This window comes from Scomber japonicus, chromosome 19, assembly GCF_027409825.1.
Source record: "Scomber japonicus isolate fScoJap1 chromosome 19, fScoJap1.pri, whole genome shotgun sequence".
Classification (NCBI taxonomy): Eukaryota; Metazoa; Chordata; class Actinopteri; order Scombriformes; family Scombridae; genus Scomber; species Scomber japonicus.
In genome coordinates, this window is record NC_070596.1 from 2,336,097 (window position 1) to 2,356,123 (window position 20,027).

General features: G+C 38.8%; 1 protein-coding gene across 3 annotated transcripts in view; it reads right to left on the reverse strand.

Annotated features, from left to right (window-relative positions):
• The window catches only part of LOC128379726 (ras-specific guanine nucleotide-releasing factor RalGPS1-like), a 152,676-nt gene that overhangs the window by 86,307 nt on the left and 46,342 nt on the right, over positions 1–20,027 (reverse strand). For all 3 annotated transcript variants that reach the window (XM_053339353.1, XM_053339350.1, XM_053339351.1), the window contains exons 3-7: positions 17,560–17,664; positions 15,479–15,529; positions 8,725–8,808; positions 7,253–7,342; positions 5,191–5,283 (exon numbers count right to left, since the gene is read on the reverse strand). In XM_053339353.1, coding sequence (XP_053195328.1) covers positions 5,191–5,283; positions 7,253–7,342; positions 8,725–8,808; positions 15,479–15,529; positions 17,560–17,664 — 423 coding nt within the window. The remainder of the gene's footprint in view (positions 1–5,190; positions 5,284–7,252; positions 7,343–8,724; positions 8,809–15,478; positions 15,530–17,559; positions 17,665–20,027) is intronic.

Below are 20,027 nucleotides of genomic sequence, written 5' to 3' on the forward strand. Positions count from 1 at the left end.
AATGTGAAACATCACAGACTGCTGGAGCTAGACGTTTATTAATAATGGAATATACACAACAGTTCTTTCTAACATATCTTGATGGTTATGATTATTACTGCAGAAGGCAGCAGTTCATTTAAAGTGAGTTAGCTGAGGCTTGCAGTGTATCATCCTGAGCGATTCAGACAAATTTGGCAAAGTCGAGTTTTCTTTCTTGCCAATGTGTGACCCAATGCTTTTGTTGAGGCACAGAATAAATGATTTGAGTGCTATCCGTTTCCAGACATACGAAAAACAAAACAAAACAAAACAAAAAACCTGAAAAGTTGCTGGAATATGAATCAGACGTGTCCAAAAAAAACAAACAAAAACCCAACAAACTTTTATGACACCGACTTTCAGTGTCCCACAGTCTGAAACACAAAGTACAGTAAAAAAAAAAAAGAAAAGAAGGAAAACATGATGTCTTTACACAGGGGACCATATGTTATTGTGTCATATTCTCAGCCAAGTTTTCACCAAAAGAACAAAAAAAAAAAACACTTACAGAGAACTGTAAAAACATGTACTATCGGGTTAAGTTAAACAACTGTGCTTTGATTCTATTCATCTCTCCAGGCTCTGTTTTAATAAAGTACTGAAGAAAACATTCATGTAGCAGCTTCTCAATTTTAGCTGCTGCTGCTCATCATCTTTTTGCTGGTTAAGGGGTAAGATTATATCAACTGTAGCTAATTCACATTTAACCCTTACATAGATACTGTTCATATTCTGACTCATAATTAGTCTCTACACCAATTCACATTCATAAATTGCCCATCAGTCATTAATAAATGTTTGATTAATCCATAATCAAATATTCACAATCACTGTATTTTGGTCCAGGAGAATATCTGTGTCAGAATGCTGATTTTGGAATTTCTTTAATAAACATAGGTCAAACATTTTTATATATTTGCATGTATAAAAATGTGTATCGGACACAGAAAAATAAAAAAAAATAATGCATTTTATTTTCATTTATTGTCACATTAGGAAAAATCTGGCTAAAAGAAATGTGTACAAGGTGTTTTTACAGCTCTCAAAGGTAAATAATTTGATCCTGAACAGGAACAGTAACAGAAGGCGTGAATAACTAGCCAAAAATGATATGTATAACTTTCCAAATGAAAGTTCTAGCTGTAGATTGCTTAAGGTGTGCTGAGCTAAAGATCACTTGAATTGAGAAAGAACCACCACTATTTTTTGTGTTTTCATATTTCAACCACAGAAAGAGTGTGATGAGTTTCAATTAGCAGCACGTCAGTTTCAGCAGGAATTAGCTGATCGACTTATTGATAGATATAGAATTACTCAGCAGTTCTTTTGATAATTAATAGTTTATCATTTTTAAAAGCAAAAATATCAAACATTGGTTACTGCTTCTAACAAGTGAAAGTATTACATTTGGGGGTTTTGAACTGTCAGCAGAACAAAACAAACTGAGAAATGCTGATGGCTATTTTCGCCTCTTTCTTAAGATAAGATAAAAGATCAAACTTTATTGAGGGGAAAATTCATTGCTCAAAAAGATAGTGACATGAGAAAACAAACAAATGTATGCAACAATTATTTTCACCAGTATTTGGATCATGTAGCTGATAAAAGTCAGTAGACTACAGCTGTTATTAAAATGTGTCAAATACATACTTAAACAACTCTCTATAAGAACACATCTAAAACATCTTTAACTAGTGCTACATTTGCTGTTAAAATGACATTGATGCTGTTTACCAGAGCCACAGATATAGATACAAGTAATGTGCATCTATCCTCTATACTGAATAAACATACCTTGGCCTCTGGCTTGATCAGAAATGTACATTCAAACTCAGAAACAGAGCAAGCTTCCCTATGATCAGTAGAAAGAGGGTTTTTTTTGCCAGTGTTGGATCATGGTGATGTCATTTATAGAAATGCTGCTCCGACTGTTCTGAAACCGCTCCGATCTATCATTCCACACAGATGTATTACTAGTGATAATTATGCTACACATCATTGTGTATTGTATGACAAACTGGATTGGTCTTCTCTAGCAAAATGTCTTAATAAGCATTGGTATTTTTTCTCTTTAAAGCTCTGATTGGAACACTAGCACCATACTGATGGATGATGCTGGATTGGTAAGTTGGAACGTATAAAACTCAAACACATGACTGGCTGATGCTTCAGGAAAATCAGCCTTTTCCTTCAGTGTACCAAATTCTTCGATGGCCCTTATAGTAAGGGCCAGCCAGGCTTGCCTTGCAGACAGCTGGGGGTCCTACTATGATTCACTGAGCTCCTCTCTCCTCCTCCCTCTCTCTCTCTCTGTTCATCTCTATCCATTTACATTCATGTACTATTAATGCATTCACTAACTTTAACTTCTTCCCCACAGTTCTCTGTGCTCTCTCGTCTCACAATCCTGGACAGGATTATTATAGTTAACTAAAACTAAGACTAAAAGTGAAATAAATATTTAGTTAACTGAAATAAAAATAACAGTGGCTGTTTAAAAAAACCCAAACTAAATAAAAACTAAAATAAACAATGTGAAACAAACTAAAACTAAAGTGAATTGCAGATAAAATCAGCTTAGTTTTTTCCCTTTTTACTGACCCTAACCCTAACTAAAACTAAACACTCTCTCTCTCACTCCTTTCTCCCTCTCCTTCAACCACAACCGGTCGAGGCAGATGGTCGTCCACCTACAGTACCTTGTTCCTGATAACTTGAGTTATTCAAAAAGGTGAAACACTGAACTTAGGTAGATTTGATTTGATAATGGATTTGATTTTGGATTGAGATTTGTAATTGTGCTATCATCCCATCCACAACTACGACAGACAGCTCAAACACTACAAGATGCTCGGCTGCTCCTCCGCTCAGAGAACCACGTATTCAAATAGTTTCCACGTAGCTGATTTAAGTTGGCCACCCTGCAAAATACAACCTCTTTCTGCTCACTACATCTGTAATATAATATCAATGTTTTTTAAAAGCCTTGCTGATACAGTAACCTCCTCTGTGTACTGGTTTATAAAATCATATCGACTTAAGACGCCCTCCCTGCTTAACATACAGAGTATTTCTCCATGTGTCTTGGCACTGATGCATCCATTTTTCATGGTCTCATATCCAGCGCCGTAAAATCAGAAATCATGTTCAAATATTAAAACCAGGACCAAACAGTTTGCACTTTAATAGCCTGGAAAGAGGATAGATGGCTTACGATGGCTCGCAGCTCACAAACAGCTGTCGGTGATGTGGAACTAATCATTCAAACACCCTGTTTGGAAAAAAGGCACAAGCCTGCCACACTTTTATTACTCGTAAACATACACAATGGCATCTGTTTGTGGTAGTGAAAAAATCATTTGAAGCGAACAGCAAAGCGCCGCATTTTTTATTTTATCTTCTCTGATGATCGTCCGTCCTGATCCACTTTAAAAACCTGCAGGCCAGTTCTCTGATCTGTCCAGCAGAATGTTATAATAAACTGAACACTGAGGTCTAAAAGAGCTTTCAAATCTATAATAATTCAAATATTATATACAAGCTTTCTCATGTCTGGAAACTGAAGAAATAATTAAAATAACAGATCTTTGAGTGAAAAGTCAGGTAGGGTGTGGCACATCACATCACAACAGCCTTCAGGTTATTTCCAGTTGTTTTTGGACATACAGCTGCACAGTCAATTCAGTTTTGAATGTTGAAATTTAATAAGAAATTGTGGTCTTGTCCTCTCTGCTTGCAACACTGTGGCATGTGTTGCGAGCAGGCGAGAGCAGTAATGATTTACCCCATAAAACATGGAATTGATAAATATATAGATGAGTAAATAAGTCCTCATATACTGTTATCATTATATTGTTATTGAGCCAGTGTTGAATATTTCATGAATAAGCCTCAACAATACATAAATTAAATTAAGGTACTGGTACACTTTACTGGCAGTGTGTCTTCTGATAATAACCTCTAATAATAATATCATCTAATAATGATACACAAATACTTTATCCAAGGAACCTCTGGACTAGAGCCCAACCCATACTGTACCAGCCCAACCATACTGTACCAGCCCAACCTTTACTGTCCAGCCCAACTCGTACTATACCAGCCAAACCATACTGTACCAGCCCGACCCATACTGTACCAGCCCAACCCATACTATACCAGCCCAACCCATCCTGGACCAGCCCAACCATACTGTACCAGCCCATATGTACTGTACCAGCCCAACCCATACTGTACCAGCCCAACCCATACTGTACCAGCCCAACCCATACTGTACCAGCCCAACCCATCCTGTACCAGCCCAACCATACTATACCAGCCCAACCCATCCTGGACCAGCCCAACCCATACTGTACCAGCCCAACCATACTGTACCAGCCCAACCATACTGTACCAGCCCAACCCATACTGTACCAGCCCAACCCGTACTGTACCAGCCCATATGTACTGTACCAGCCCAACCCATACTGTACCAGCCCAACCCATACTGTACCAGCCCAACCATACTGTACCAGCCCATATGTACTGTACCAGCCCATATGTACTGTACCAGCCCAACCCGTACTGTACCAGCCCAACCATAGTGTACCAGGCGCATAGATTTGGACTGTGTGGCAATCTCTCCACACAGTCCAAATCTAAGTTACAGCGCCTGGTACAGACTGCTATGAAGGTGATGAGGAGGACTGAAAAGCTCTCCCTTCAGTCCATCTATGAGTAGTCTGTACTCAGGCAGGCGTGGAGGGTACTGTCCCACATCATTCAAACGCAATATGAGCTCTTGCCTTCTGGCCGAATGTACAGAACCCCAAAATGCAAACTTTACTGTTTTGTACCCACCTCCATCAAAATGTTAAATAGAACTGTACGCTGAGGGAAGTGTGCAATAACTTGGTGTTCTGTTTGGAATTTGCTTTAATATTTCATTGGATGTTTCATGAGTGTGTACGTAGCCTACGTGTACGTCTTTAGCTGTTATATGTATTTTATGTGTATTTATTGTCTGTAAGGGCAGCTGCTACAATGCACTACGCACTTTGAGTCCATATATATGTATATTCTATTCTTTAAACAGATACTGGATTTTTCGGGCTGATGCCGATATTAGAGAGTAAAAAAATATGGGCACATATAGGATGGCACAAAGACTGAATGTAATTGCTGTCTTACCGCCCAGGTTTTGCTGAGTCTGAAGATGGGAGCACTCTGCAGAGCAGACACCACAGACACCAGAGAGTGAAGGTTGTTCAACTCCAACAGTTTCTGAAAACAAAGGCAGATGTTTAATGAACAGGAGGCATGTGTTACAGTAGGTTTTACAAGTTACTTCACTAGTCTATTGGTACTGGCACTGACTTTAATCAAAGAAACCATAAATATCTACTCTTTTTTTAAAGAGCTACAGATGGCCTAGGTGTTCACACACTGACCATGACCCACAACCAATCCAACCAGGGACCTCTGTTGCATCTCTCTCTCTCTCATTCTGTAACCAATGAGCTACTGTATGTAGAAAAATACGTACAATAGGTACTATAGCCAGACCCATATATCAGTCAACCAATATTATCTGTCTATATCAGCGATATATCAGTATCGGTCTTTATGGCATTTGATATGTACCGGTATTTTGTTTTAAATATACAGGCAGCATTGTATGTATATTTATTCCTTTTTCCTTATTCAAGTTTAATATATACATATTAAATATACATATTAATATATACATATTAAACTTGATATATACATATTAAACTCCCAGTGAAGTTTATCGTTTCAGAGCACTGATGTAATTTTTATAAAACTTTAGTTAGTTTACTTTAGTTTACTCTTAAACTGTAAAATATCACGCCATCATTTTATATTATTGTTACAATTGTTTGGTAACCACCATCATACAAACAGAAAATACAGGAATACATAAAATGTAAGATTAATTATTAAATATTATTATTAATTAAGGCTCCATTCCATTTAGGTTTAAGACAGTCAGGTTCCTGCTATTGCTCCAGTGTAAGAGGAGGTCTGAATACTTACACACTTTAGCCAATACAAGCTGTTTTCTTTCTGTTTTTTAATACTGCATACACATTTCCTGTATTTTTTGGTTGTATTCTAATAAAGAGACTGAGAAATAATTATATATGGTCATTATAGCATTGCTAAAAAATCTGTCAAATTCAGTGAAAAATCTGACATTTCCACATCGTCTTTTTCAGCTGACACACCTCAAAGTCCTTCATCACTTTGCTCATAGTCCACAGGTATACAGTACTGTGCATGATTAAATTATCTCTTTTTTCTTTGCTTATGTCAGAATCTCCAGCGTATATCTGATTTCAATTAGTTTTCATGATCATCTGCAGTGCTTGGAGCCCCGATCCTTAATTTCACAGTGATTCCCTTCAATGACAAACTCTGAGTTTGTGTATTGGTACAGTCAAGGACATAAAGGGTGCTTCAGTCAATATCTTTCCAATTTGCCAAGAACACTATGTCATGGTTCCACTTTTCCTTTCCATCCCACACTCTGACCTCAGGGAGAAACTCATACTGCTACTATTCCCTGATCAGACCACAAGAAGAGAAGCACCATTTTGTTTCTGCCATCAGTGCATCTGCTCTTTCCATTCCTCCTCATATACTGTAATAAAGTAGCTGGGTAGCTCCTGTGTGTTGCAGGCTCACAGACTCAATTGGATTCTGTGTTGAGATGACTTTCCAAGCAACTGGCAGTGACCCATGAAATAAAAACCTACACTAAAACACTAAACTGCTTCCTGCACGCTTCCACTTCTGAACACGTATCCATGTCTGATGATAGATGTTCTTATGTCTCTGAAAAGTTTACTGATGTCACATTGAGTTATCTCTGATGTAACAATGGAGGTGAACAGTATGTCTTTGTCTTTTGAAAATATATCTGAGCTTTTAGAAAAGTTGATCCACTAAGACCAAAGCAAGAGGAACGGTTCTAAAACCAGCTTTAATACTCAAAACCTCATATCATAAATAATGGTTCACATGAATAAAATCACTACTTATTGCAACTCAGCCAGCAAAATAAATAATTAGAACACATCTCACATATAACACATAGAAGTCAGCACACACCTTGACTGACTTGACTTTCCCATAAAGGCTCATAATGTATGACAGAGTTAGTACACAATTAGACTATATTTTTCATAAAACTACTTTTAAATACTTTCATTCAGTAATTTGAACTCACCTTTGCTATTTTGACAAAATGGCTCAGTATTTCAGCTCGGATTTTCAGCGTCTGGGCGGTTAAGATTTCTCTCACCAGCCAGAAGCTTACCTGTAACATAACAATATACAAACACATATTTAAAACATCTGCAATAACCTAGTATAAGATACATTTTATTTCTATATTTTTTATCTTTCCCATGCGTCATTAATTGCAATTAATATTATCTGCCATCTGATTTTGACTTTACACAATTATTAATGTAATGGTAATTGTTACATTAAACCTGCATTATTGATATTTAGGCACTTGGGGGCAGTGCAGCAAGCTGTAAACGTGACACTTTCATAATCATAAATCATATGATAATATGTACCATCCTATCTTGTTATATTGTAAATGTGCTTGTACCAGTTATCTAGTTTAACATCCATGGAACCACTTTCAGGTCCATCTAAGGAGTATAAGTCCACTTTCCTTTCAGCTCTGATTTGGTCTCCACCAACTCCTGAGAAAAAATATCTGTCTCTTTAGCTGCTGAGACAAAACCAATACAGTGACAGAGCAGGCGGTAAAGCCAGAACAGTGAGCTGAAAGACACCAACAAGCTCTGTAGAGCTAAGAGGAACTGCAAAGTTGGTGGTAATTCTCTGTAGGTTTGTCTCTACGGGTGAGTCCTTTGACATTTCACATTAACCTGAAAATATTGATAGTGCAGCTTTAAAGAAGAACAAAACTATATTAAAAGGAGGAAAAAAAAGGAATAGGAATTTTCCATTTGTCCTTTTCTAGGATTTGATAGATGATGCCATTTAGAAATAAGAAGGGAAATTCAGATTGAGCTCAACAGTAATAGTATCCACTACTGAACTTTTATCTTGTAATCAATCAATCACTGATGATATTAAGGATAATGAAAGTACTGTATCTTTGCCAAAGCTAATGTCTATGATCACAAAGTGAAGACAGATGGGAGAGGATATTGTCTGACTGGAGTATCTTTTAGAACAGTCATATACTTGTTGAACTAGAATTACAAGTCAGTCTCTAAACTCATGGAGACTGGGGAAAACCTCTGAGGTTTCCTTGTTAAAACTAGGTGGAAACATTAGTTCATTTACAAAAAAAAAAACCTATCCAAAGCACCTTAGAGCAGCTTTCATATTGGAGCAAAGATTCAGGAGAGAGCATTATTTCCCTTACAAAAGGAATTTCAAGGAACATAGGTTTCTCCAGACTTAGGTAGGCGGAGGTCTCCAACTGGCTGTTATCATGAGACTACTGAACAAACAGGAAGAGTTCAATAACAAGCTACAATAATAGTGATTCATGGGTTGGTATGAAACTGGGCAGGATTTCACTTGCCTTTATTAAGAGCATTTAAGTTACACATCAAGTAGAACTTATGTATCTCTTATTTGTTAGATGTCATTTTTGAGAAGTAGAATCAGATGGGGGAATATTTGCTTTAGAAATGGTTTAAAACGCACCTGGTTGAACCTGCGTGTGAATGCAACCACATTGGGAGCCAAACTGTGTTTCTCTTTCCCATTCCATCCACAGCTGGCCAGCTCCTGCCAATCAGAAAAAAGACAGATGAGTTCTATCAAACTGATGATGACAATACCAAACACCACATTTTTAGACCGAAGCTGGTAACATAATTTGTCAACTCAAGTTAGACAATGCTCATGAAGAATCATCACATACTGTCAGTGTTACCCCTCTAAACTGTTCTGCCATGTTAAGGCAGGAAGGAACATAAATGCAAATCCCCCTGTGTGAAGCCATGTGTCTCTCATTGCCAGACATACTGTATCAACACACTGCATTCGCTAAACAAAAGGCCATTCTTAAACTACTCTAGTACTCTACATGTATATAGGCTACCATCTGCTAATTAGTAATTAACACACAGCTGAGGCTGATGGGAATGTCATTAGTTTTGCAGGTATTTGTGCTTTAACCAAAGCATTGGACAGATAATGGTGCTAGATGAAAAGTCAAAGGAAAGTGATTACAATTAATTCAGATGGTCGTGTTTAGTCAAGACATTTCATTCTGAACCAATGATATATAATGCAATAATATTACAGAGACACATTTCTCTTGATACATGAAAACTCTGACCTGTTGGTGGCACTAGAGGAAGTGTCAGGGAATCCCCAAAATCATTAGGGTTTCTATTCTGGGCGCCACAGGTATCAGTACTAAACTACATGGCAATCGATCTATTTGCTCCTGAGATACTTCAATAAAAGCCAAAAACCTGCTAGTGGAGCTAGACACCCTACCAAAGTCAGCCAGACTCATCCTCTGGGGAACATGAATATACATACAAATTTCAAGGAAACCTCATAAATAGTTGTTGAGATACTTAAGGATGTAAGGACAATTTTGCAAGTGTGTCTTGAGACAACAGTCATGTGCCCATATGAAAGAGGTTTCCCACAATGAAGTCATTCCTACTGTTCATACATTTCAAATTTCCCCATTTTGGGACTAACAAAGGAATCGTATCTTATCTTATCTTATCTTATCTAATCTTAAAAATCCTCTTCAAATGTTAGATAGAAATAGATAAATGTGCTGTATTGAACCAAAATTAGAAAATGAATTCAGTAAATACACTGACAATATGCATATAAACACTGAGGGGTTTAATAAAATAAAATAGCTCATTACAATAATGTAAGAAAAACTCTTAGCATATACTATTAATATAATAAAATATACAAATATAGGATAACATACTGTATATTAGACAAATACAAAAGTTGCTTCATTTTTTAAAATGCAATGGAGGTAGAGTAGGACTATAAACACGTGCAAATTCACCCAGTTTTGAAGGTACAAAAAAAGAGTGGAATTTGGTTGAGACCGAAACTATAAAGCTGGGAGTTCTGAGGGTTCTCTATTAGACTGAGGTGAGGTGTTGTAAAGAGTTATTGTTTTGGGCAGGAAGGATTTCAGTCCTTATGATAGCAAAGCTGAACAGTCTGTTAGAGAAAGTGCTCCAATGTCTGTCCAGTAGGTAGAAGAGAGGGTGGTCAAGATTATCTCTAATCTCTGGCCACAACAGATTGATGGATTTCTAACATCTTGTTGTACAAGTTACAAGATATCTGCTCAGGAAGTAGTGTGCTCATCCCTTTCTTATATACAGCCTCCATATTGGTCTTCCAGTTCAGTCTGTCGTTGATGTGGATGCCCCGGTGCTTTTAGTCCTCCACCACACCAACAACCTCTCCCAGAATTAAAAAGGGGTCTTTATCCTTCTGAGGTCGATCATCATCTTCCTGGTCTGGGCTGTGTTCAGAAACAGTCGATTTCTTCCAGACAACTCCACAAACTCATCTACCAGTGTTCTTTTCTCTTCCTCCCACCCATTATATATAAACCCAAACACTGCAGAGGCATTAGAAAATTTCTGAAGTGTTATGACCCTTATACATAGTTTGATTGAAAGCGTGAGGCGTACAAGGTGAAAAGTAAGGAAGACAGCACAGTCCTCTATGAAGCTCCTGTACTACCCTCTACCGTTTCAGACAGAGCAATGCCAATTGGAAAAACTGTGGTCTTCTAATCAGACAGTCAGTAATCCAGGAGATGGATTACTGACATTACTGACAGACACTAACATGTCTATTCTCATCATCTGCAGCTTCTGCCTCACAGAGCAAAGACGAAGGGTTTAGGACCAAACACCCAAACAAGGAGCTCACCAGGGGATATTGAGAGAGTTGGGGCAAAAGCATTTGTGGGCATTGGGGTTGTGTGGTGGAGAAGACAGCTGAGGGTTGTGAACTAAATCTGTTGAAGAAACAGTTTAGGCCATCTTCAGACCAAATCAGGCGATGCAGCAGCTCATGCTGTACAATATAACCACTGTGAAACAATCAGAAAATAACATTCTGTTGATCTGATTCATCAGCTTGCTACCAGCACCCCCTATCTTCATTCACTCTATAGCTCACTCGACCACAGCTGCTCTGTTTCTTGCTGGTGCTCTCAGCTTTCTCTTTCTCTCAGTCAGGAAGCCGACAGCAAAGCCTAAGTTTACTTTTAACATTACAAGACAAAGACAAGTGTCCTCCCTTGCTCCTAGCAACGTCTTTGTCCTCCCTTATGGCAGAGTATTACATTTCTGATCAGCCTGATCTCTGGCCATCACAGGCTTCAAAAGTTGACTCTGCCTCAACTTTCCGGCCTCTGGCCACTGTGGCCAAAACACCACAGCCGAAACGCACTACCACAAATCAAATAAATGGAAGGACTGGCATTTTCACTGCACTGCCTGATTTGGTCTGAATACAGCCTTAGCTCATTTTCCCTTTCCAGCCAGCCATTCTTTCAATTTGAACCGACTGTTTTCCTTAATTTCAGTTCAGATTTTGGCCTCCAGCTTCCAGGAGTCTTTGAACTCCCTCAGCTTCACCCTTGGGTCATGCTGCTCACTCTTCAGTTCTTTCCTGTCCCCAAAGCTCAAGGCATTCTTAATCTTATTAAGTACTTTCAGGTCACTGGTGATCCAAGGCTTGTTGTTAGGGAAGCAGTGTAGAGTCCAGGAGGCAAGGTGGTGTTTTCACAGAATTTGATGTATTCTGTGATGCAGTCTGTCATGCTCTAGTTGTCATCCCCATGTGGGGAGTCCACTTCCTCACAGTCCTTGTGGATATAGGCTGCCATTGGAAAAGAGGGACACTTTGGCAGATGTAATCACAACCTGTTCCTGCTGATACCAAAGGAGGGAAGGGCATCCATAAGATTAGCAAACAAGAAGTCCAGTGTTTTATTGTAGTGGGGCTGTTAACATAATGATAACATGTTGGTAATGTTTTAAGCAGTGTGATATTATAGAGGTAGTATATAGGTTGCGATGCTGAGTTTGAAATCTTGCAACAGTGGAGTGAATGGTGTAGCACATTACGTCTGCATTGGGTGATAGAGGACAACAATAACAATGGTGGACGAGAACTCCCAGTGCAAGTAATATGGATGTATTTCCACAGCAGTTCAGTGTCTGGGCCCAGAGACGTTCCTTCACATTAACATGTCTGGGATTGCTCCACCTTTCATTCACATACAGTGCAATCCTTCCTCTTACCAGTCCGTGTAACATCCCTATCCACCCGAAAAGTCCTGAAGCCAGGCACAGCTGCAATGCGGTCCAGTAAGTGTATGAGTGCAGCCATGTCTCTGCACGCATAGTATTCCCTCTGGGTCAGTGCACCGAGCTCATCCATCCTATTGCCAAAGGACCTCACATTCAATGTGATGATCACTGGAACTCAAGGTTTATATTTCTTCTTCTCCTTTGCTCTCCATTTAGCTCCATCTCTGCAACCCGGGAATCACCTCTGCAGCTCCTCCAAGATTTCAGGGCTCGTTCCGGTCAGTACCACTGGTTTACTAAATGCAATCAGCTGGCCATATGAGTAAAAATGCCTTCACTCCACTCTGCATGGCTCCACTGTTACAAAGTGTGTAGACCCAAACAATACAACCATGCGAAAAAAATTGCAAAATGAAAAAGTTTAAAAAGTTTAAAAGTAGATGATCAGCTTCTATTCAGCTTCATCAGTGTGAGTTAGTCATATCAATTGATATCTGACACATTTACAGTCTTTTTACCATCAAATTCCCTCTTAGTGTTTCCTGTTGAGCTGTGGTGGAAGTATAGTAACAAAAAGAGCAACTTTGGTACTAAAAACACTGTAACGTTGAAACATAGAAGATGAAGATTTGACTCATTTGGATGCTGAAGCTTCATATTAGCTTCACATCAACTTTTAAATCCATTGTTACACAGAAGGAGGACTGTGGATTTAGTCCTCCATCACTTCCATTGTTAGTACATTATGAAGAGATCTTCTAATGGTCAGTATGAACAGGAGGAATGATTACAGCAAGAAGAACATGATTCAATGTTCATTTGAATATCAAGTGTTGTTTTAAGACAGAATTCAAAAAATTCTGAACCCTGTAGGCCTGGATTAAAATGCTGGAATGAGAGACAGGGCCATGAAAATTAAATCATATGAATGGGTGTGGACAAGGGACACTGACAGTATCGAGCCTTTGTGTGACACTGGCCCTCTCTCAGAGACATTATGCTTATATATCTGAATGAAAACAGCAGTGATTAACAGCTGTGTGGAAATTCCTTTAGCCTTTTACTGAGTACGAATTTAAATTACTATTACTTTTCTCATTCTTTCTAGGATTTTATCCAGTGTTTGACAAGTCTAAATAAAGGCATTAAGGAAAGAACATCCCGCTCTTAGAGAGGGATGACAGGAAACCCCCAGATATCCAAATTCCTTTATAAACAAGATTATTTTCATTAGGACCAGTCCTGTGTTGCTATGCTGGACACAGTTTCTCACCAGGACATCTGATTAACAGTAACACTGCGATGATTGAGTCATTATGTAGAGACGGAACATCAAAGACCCAGCTTTTGCAGCCCTCAGTATTATGTTTCTTAACTCATTTACTCCAATTCTTCTTTCATTTGGAACTGAGGATGTTTTGTGCAGTTAACATTTTGCAGTCCAGACAGACACAGAAGAAGTTTCATAGTCACACGTTTCATTTTCTCAGTTTCCTCTTGCAGGGTTTCCACCAGCTTTCTACAGTGTCTGAAATAAAAAGGACCTCTGCATTTTTATGACCGCATCATATTACGCTTACTAAGCTTCAGGGAAATCAAGATTTGTACTACATCACACGGAAAAGGCTATATATTTAACTAGTGAGAAGATATATTCATTACATTCATTTATCAATTATATTGTTATTAATAATTGTAGGACTGTAGCATACATAACTTCAAGAATGTCGCTGTATAAACTTAAAGTTTCAAGTGTATTTTTTAAATATAGCACTTTAAAAATGCAAAGATGGAGGTGATGTGGTTTTGTTTCTTGGACCTTATTGGTTAATAACCAGAAAGCAGCATTTTGGATGAGTTGTAAACAGGAAATAGTAGCTTGACAGATACCTAGGTAGAGTGAGTTACAGTAGTCCAGTTTTGTTATGGATTATATCAGTCCATGGATGACTCTTTCTTGGTCAGAGAGGAAATGACTGATTGTGGAGATGGTTCTGAGTTGGAAAAAGCTGGACCTAGCTCACTGTGAGATATAGCACTCAGATTCTTGGCTTGGTGTGGTCTGTAGGCAGAATGACTGCACTTTTTATTATGTATGTAGAAGTGGTTAATGTGTACATTGGGAAGAATAAACAAAGAGGTAGTGTGCACATTTCCAAATGTATTCAGGCCTATACACACTGGATCATAGCTCGAAAAATCTTTATTAGACTGCAAAAGTTAATGCTTTGTCCCCTCTGGGTCTTTTCCTACATAAAGGAGGAATGAACATGAAATCCATCCCGTCAGGAAGTTCTCCATGTTGTACTATTAATGTGTGATGTCGGAAGTGTGTAGTTGCTGTTCACGCACGCCGATTTGTAAGAATAAGACCAAATGACTTCATTCTTAGAATACGGACCCTTTTAAAACCAAGACCTGTTCCAGGTCTGTATCTCCTTGTCGAGATTTCTTACACTGTACAAGGAGTTGGATGGACCCCCACCATCCCACACCCCCTTACAAGTGAGGAGGAAAAGACTGTAATCATAGTCTTCTGGAAAAATCTAAAAGACCATGTTGGATCAGTCAACTGAACCATACAGCATGTACTTGTGAAAGCTTCACTTTGCATTAATTTCTAATCTTATTCTTATCCTTAATGTCTCTACCAGCTCTGCCTGCTTCTCTTCTCTCTACAGTCCAAGCAGAGCCTGATGTGGAAATCCTAAAGGAAACCCTTCAGGGCAGAGCTGTGACTGGAATTTCATTGACTAATCGAGGGTTAAGTGGGGTTGCCAGTGGAGGGTTCAACCACTGAGGCCAGTCTGGGTTCATTTGAGTGGCAGCAGCTGTGAATGCCATCATTACCAGTGTTAGAAACAGAAAGGTAACTGGAATCAGTCTGTGGTGAGGGTTAGATCTCTCAGGGCTTTCCTTGGAAAACACTGTTACACATCCAACCTTATACACATGTTTCATGAAAGGTTTGAGAAGGTCAGCAATAACAAACTCTTACTCAAGGTCTTATTTTGCCTGCTGAGAATATTCAACAGACGCTACGACAAATCTTGGGTTTCCTTCAAGATGAAAATGTGATGAAAGAATTTATAGACATAACTGGAAAAAACACACAATGTCTCTCTTACCTCCGGCTGTATCGCTTTAAATACTGGTGCGTCCATCAGGGTGATTTGACTCTGAAATAACAAGAAATAAATCCACATTACCTTTATGTACTGTATATATGGCAAATGGAATGCACTTCTATAGCACCTTTCTAGTCTTCTTGATCACTCACACAGACGGTAGAGACTGCCATCCTGCTCATCAGGATCTAATCTAGTACACACACACACACACACACACACACACACACACACACACACACACGACATCTGGAGCAATTCAGGGTTCAGTATCTTGCCCAAGGACACCCAGACATGCGGACTGGACGAGTCAGGGATTGAACTGCCAATCTTCCGATTAGTGGGCGACCTGCTCTACCTCCTGAGCCACAGCCGCCCCAAAATATATGAAGTTTTCTGACAGTCCTAACTGGGGATGATGAGTTTGTAATAACTGCCATTGATGGAGATGAAAAAAAAGCTGCTGTGTATCTGAGGCTGCAGCATCAGAAATCGTTGCTCTTGCTCAGCCTGTGTGAGACGTGGCTGCAGCGTCTTGCCTATTTTTTCTATGTGATTGAAGCACAGAGAGATTGGTATTTTCCTGACCTTTAAATTTGCCCGTTTGTGTGGAGTCTTTTTTTGGTTTTGTTTTTTTGTGTGGCATCTAGCTCTGTGCACATGTTGCACAGGGGGGAGGAAAGCAATAAACAGGTGGGAGGTTCATTCAAATGAAGCAGCACAAATTGAGTTATTGGTATTTTAGTGGCAAGTGGGCCGTTATGCTGAGAATAGATCTCTCTAAATTGATTTTGTTAAGAATTGACAGTTTAATCTTTGCAGTAAATGTGCAGCAATAATAAAATACTGCTTAAATGTATTCTTAAAATGTTAACAAAAATATTTAAATTAAACACATTTGAAATTGAGCCAATCATCTTCACGTTCGATGTGCTCTGTGCGGGATCTCGTGCGACCACACGGTATTTTGGTGATCGCGCAAGATTTTGATTATGTTTACAGCTTTAGCAGTAGCAGCAGAGTAAAAGCCATCAGGTAAGTGTTTATTTTAATAAACTGGTGTACTTACAAACTTTTCAGTGCATCGGTTTATAAGTAAAGACCCTATCTGTACTACAGTAGAAGTTTGATAACAATCCAGGCATTATTAGTGGGGTCATTTACCAGATACACTGGTGGTCCCATCCACTAATTGGGTGTTTAGATAGACGTTATGGTGCATATGACGCTAGGTCAAAATTACGCCGAACCATTGCTTTAAATCTGCATTAAAAATAACATTTAATGTGGTTTACCTTCATTAAGGTAAATGAAAATGACGTTCTGATAGCGTCTGATAGTGTGATCATATAAAACAGCTTCACCACATTTTTTTAATCATTTATTTATATCACCACTGCACAAATCAGGGTTATTTTGTTCAGTCTAGATCTGCTCTATGTGTAAAGAGTCTTGAGATGACTTTTGTTGTGATTTGGCACTATATAAATAAAGATTGATTGATTGAAATCAACAGCTTAAAATCATCATACTGCCTCTGACTGCAGGTCTGAGGCCACTATATGACTGTTGTTTCTTCATTTATGGAGCTTTTGTCATCATGATGTGAATGGATCATCATGATGTGAATGGATTCTTAATAACCACACCTTGTGATATATATTCCATTCAGCCAGCTCTTTAGACCTTTGATCAAACAGCTGCCTTCTGCTGCTGGAAACTGGGCTGACTGAAGCAGACAGTAAATCCAGCTATAAAAGCTCAACTATGAGATAAAGGAGGCTAAATTTTCAGAAGAGCAGCAGTGTTGAGAAAGTCTTGTTCACAGTGACAAACACACACACAAGTCTCATTAGTCAGTTGATTCAATGTTAATAGACCAAACACTGATTGGTGGACGACTGAAGAGCTAACAGCTGTAAGCAGCATCCTTTTTAAATTAGTTCAGAGCAAACATCATACTCCTCCAGCTGACTCTCATTAACATGTACAAGATGTGTAACAGTGCACTGTGTCTTTAGATGTGAATCATGTTGTAGACAGAACTAACACTTAGTGACATAATACTGAATAATACTCACGGCAAACTCCTCAGGCGTCACCTTCAGCACATCGAATACGACGGCATCGTAGCTCTTGGCGTAGTCCACGCAAGGTCCATCCAGAGAATCTGAGCTGCTGCTGGCCTGACAAACACACACACACACACACACACACACACACACACACACACACACACACACACACACACACACACACACACACACACACATATTAGCCTATCAAACTGACAGCCATTCAACAGTACAGTTTAACAATCTGGACACTGCTCTATGCAGCTTCTAACAGCTTCTGACACATTTATCGTCACAGTTTTTATTGCTTTTGCCGAGTTCTGAATGGAGTTTGCAAAATGTCATGAGTCAGCTTCATAAATTCTCTTTATACACTTTATGAAAACTGTACCAAATCATTCACTGCACACCTACAACACATCATCAAGAGTCCATTCACAAATTTCCTCTATATACCTATTGACTGTCTTGATTGGTTGCCACCTTCCAGAATCACACTCCTGTATTACTTCTATGAGTCTCCCTCTATTCACAGTATTATAGAGTCTGCTCCATGCTGACTGTCTCAGTATTAAACACAAAATAGAACAATTGATGATGAAAGTACAGCCTTTTCACTCATCACTATCTTCAGATCCAGACAGCCAAGGCAAATATTTCTGCTGAGTGACACCTGACTGACCTCTGTCAAAGAAACAATGATACGAGATATCCAAGTTTCCCCCCCCCCCTTCTTTTTTTGTTGGCCTAGGTTTAAGTTTCCTTGAATAAAAGCTGCTGGAGGAAGGATCTGCTCAAATGTTGTTTTTTTTAAATATCCGTTTTTTGGACGTTGTGTTGTGCTTTGTATTATTTCTTGGAAGTAAGGAGCTAAATTTGTTTAGACTGAGAAAATATTATTTACTGTAGCTGATTGCTACATATTTACACTGACACACACACACACACACACACACACACACACACACACACACACACACACACACACACACACACACACCTTATGTTTTTGAATAACAAAAACTAAACTGAGCAGAGCAACTGCTGACTGCTAACTGAGCAAAATAGTATTTTTCCACTGATAGTCTCTTTTTGGGTTTTGGTAGAAAACCCCCCACAAAAAAACCAACAACAAACAAAGTCCTGTGCACATCCACAAAATATAATTAAATTGGATACAAGCTGTAACTGTACACTGAATCAGAGCTCTATTTACTTTATTTGCATCATTTAGACCAATTACAGGACTTCCTCAAGCAACCGTAGGTAAATAAGGCCTATTTTTAATTAAATAACCTGTGACATCACAATCATTTAATCACATTCACATGTCGAGATATTTAAAAATAACCTGTGACATCACAATCATTTAATCACATTCACATGTTGAGATATTTAAAAATAACATCTTGGACAGATATAGAAAGGATGAACAAAGAGATAGACTGTTAATCTAAAGTTTGCTGTCATTTATATATTTATATATTTTTATATTTCGGTGATTATATATTTTATTTTGCTATTTTAAACATGTTCAAAATAATTAATTAAACTAAAACTAAAGACACCATCAATATAAGAGCAATTAATATCAAAATAGTGCCTGACTGATTTATATGTATTCCGCTATGCACCAATATGAAAACTCCTTTGTCCAGCAGAGCGCGCTTAGGCATGGGATGATAACCGTGTTCAAGGTATACCGCGATTTGAAAAAGCCACGATAACCGAAACCGTCAAATGTTCTGTCATACCGTTCCTAAGGTATGAGCTGTTTTTAGTCTGGTCAAAGACAGGAAGTGTTGGTCCTTCCTTTCCTTCCTCCTTTCCTTCTTTCCTTTCCTTCCTTCTTCCTCCCTCCCATCCTTCCTTCCCTCCTTCCTTCTTTTCTTCCGTCCTTCCTTTTCTTCCTCCCTCCTTCCTCCCTCCCTCCTTCCTTCCCTCCCTCCCTTCCTTCTTTCCTTCCCTCCCTCCCTTCCTTCTTTCCTTCCTTCTTTCCTTCCTTCCTTCCCTCCTTGACTGGAGGACAACAGGAGGACGAGCTTAATCTCTGTTTAGGAAAAGGAAGAGTATCACGACCCCTCCCACTGTCATTACAGATTCAGGTTAAATTAACATGTGTGAACATTTTAGAGCTGTAATCACAATACCTCCATACCGTGAAACCGTGAAACCGTGAAACCATGATATTTTTTCTTATGGTTATCATACCGCCAGAATCTCATACCGGCCCATGCCTAAGCGCGCTTCAACTTCATTGTTTCCAATACTGTCAGAGCTGACGGTAGTACCAAGTTGGAGTCAAGCCATGTCTCCACAGTAGTGTTGCCAATTCATATGTGAAATACATACTGAGAGGTTAATAAATATTCAACATTTTCAATATAAGAGCCGCATTAGCTAGCCAGCTAACCATGTAACTGTTAGCTACTTTCACAGCTCGTCAGCTAAGTGGAAGCTAATGTGTGATTTTG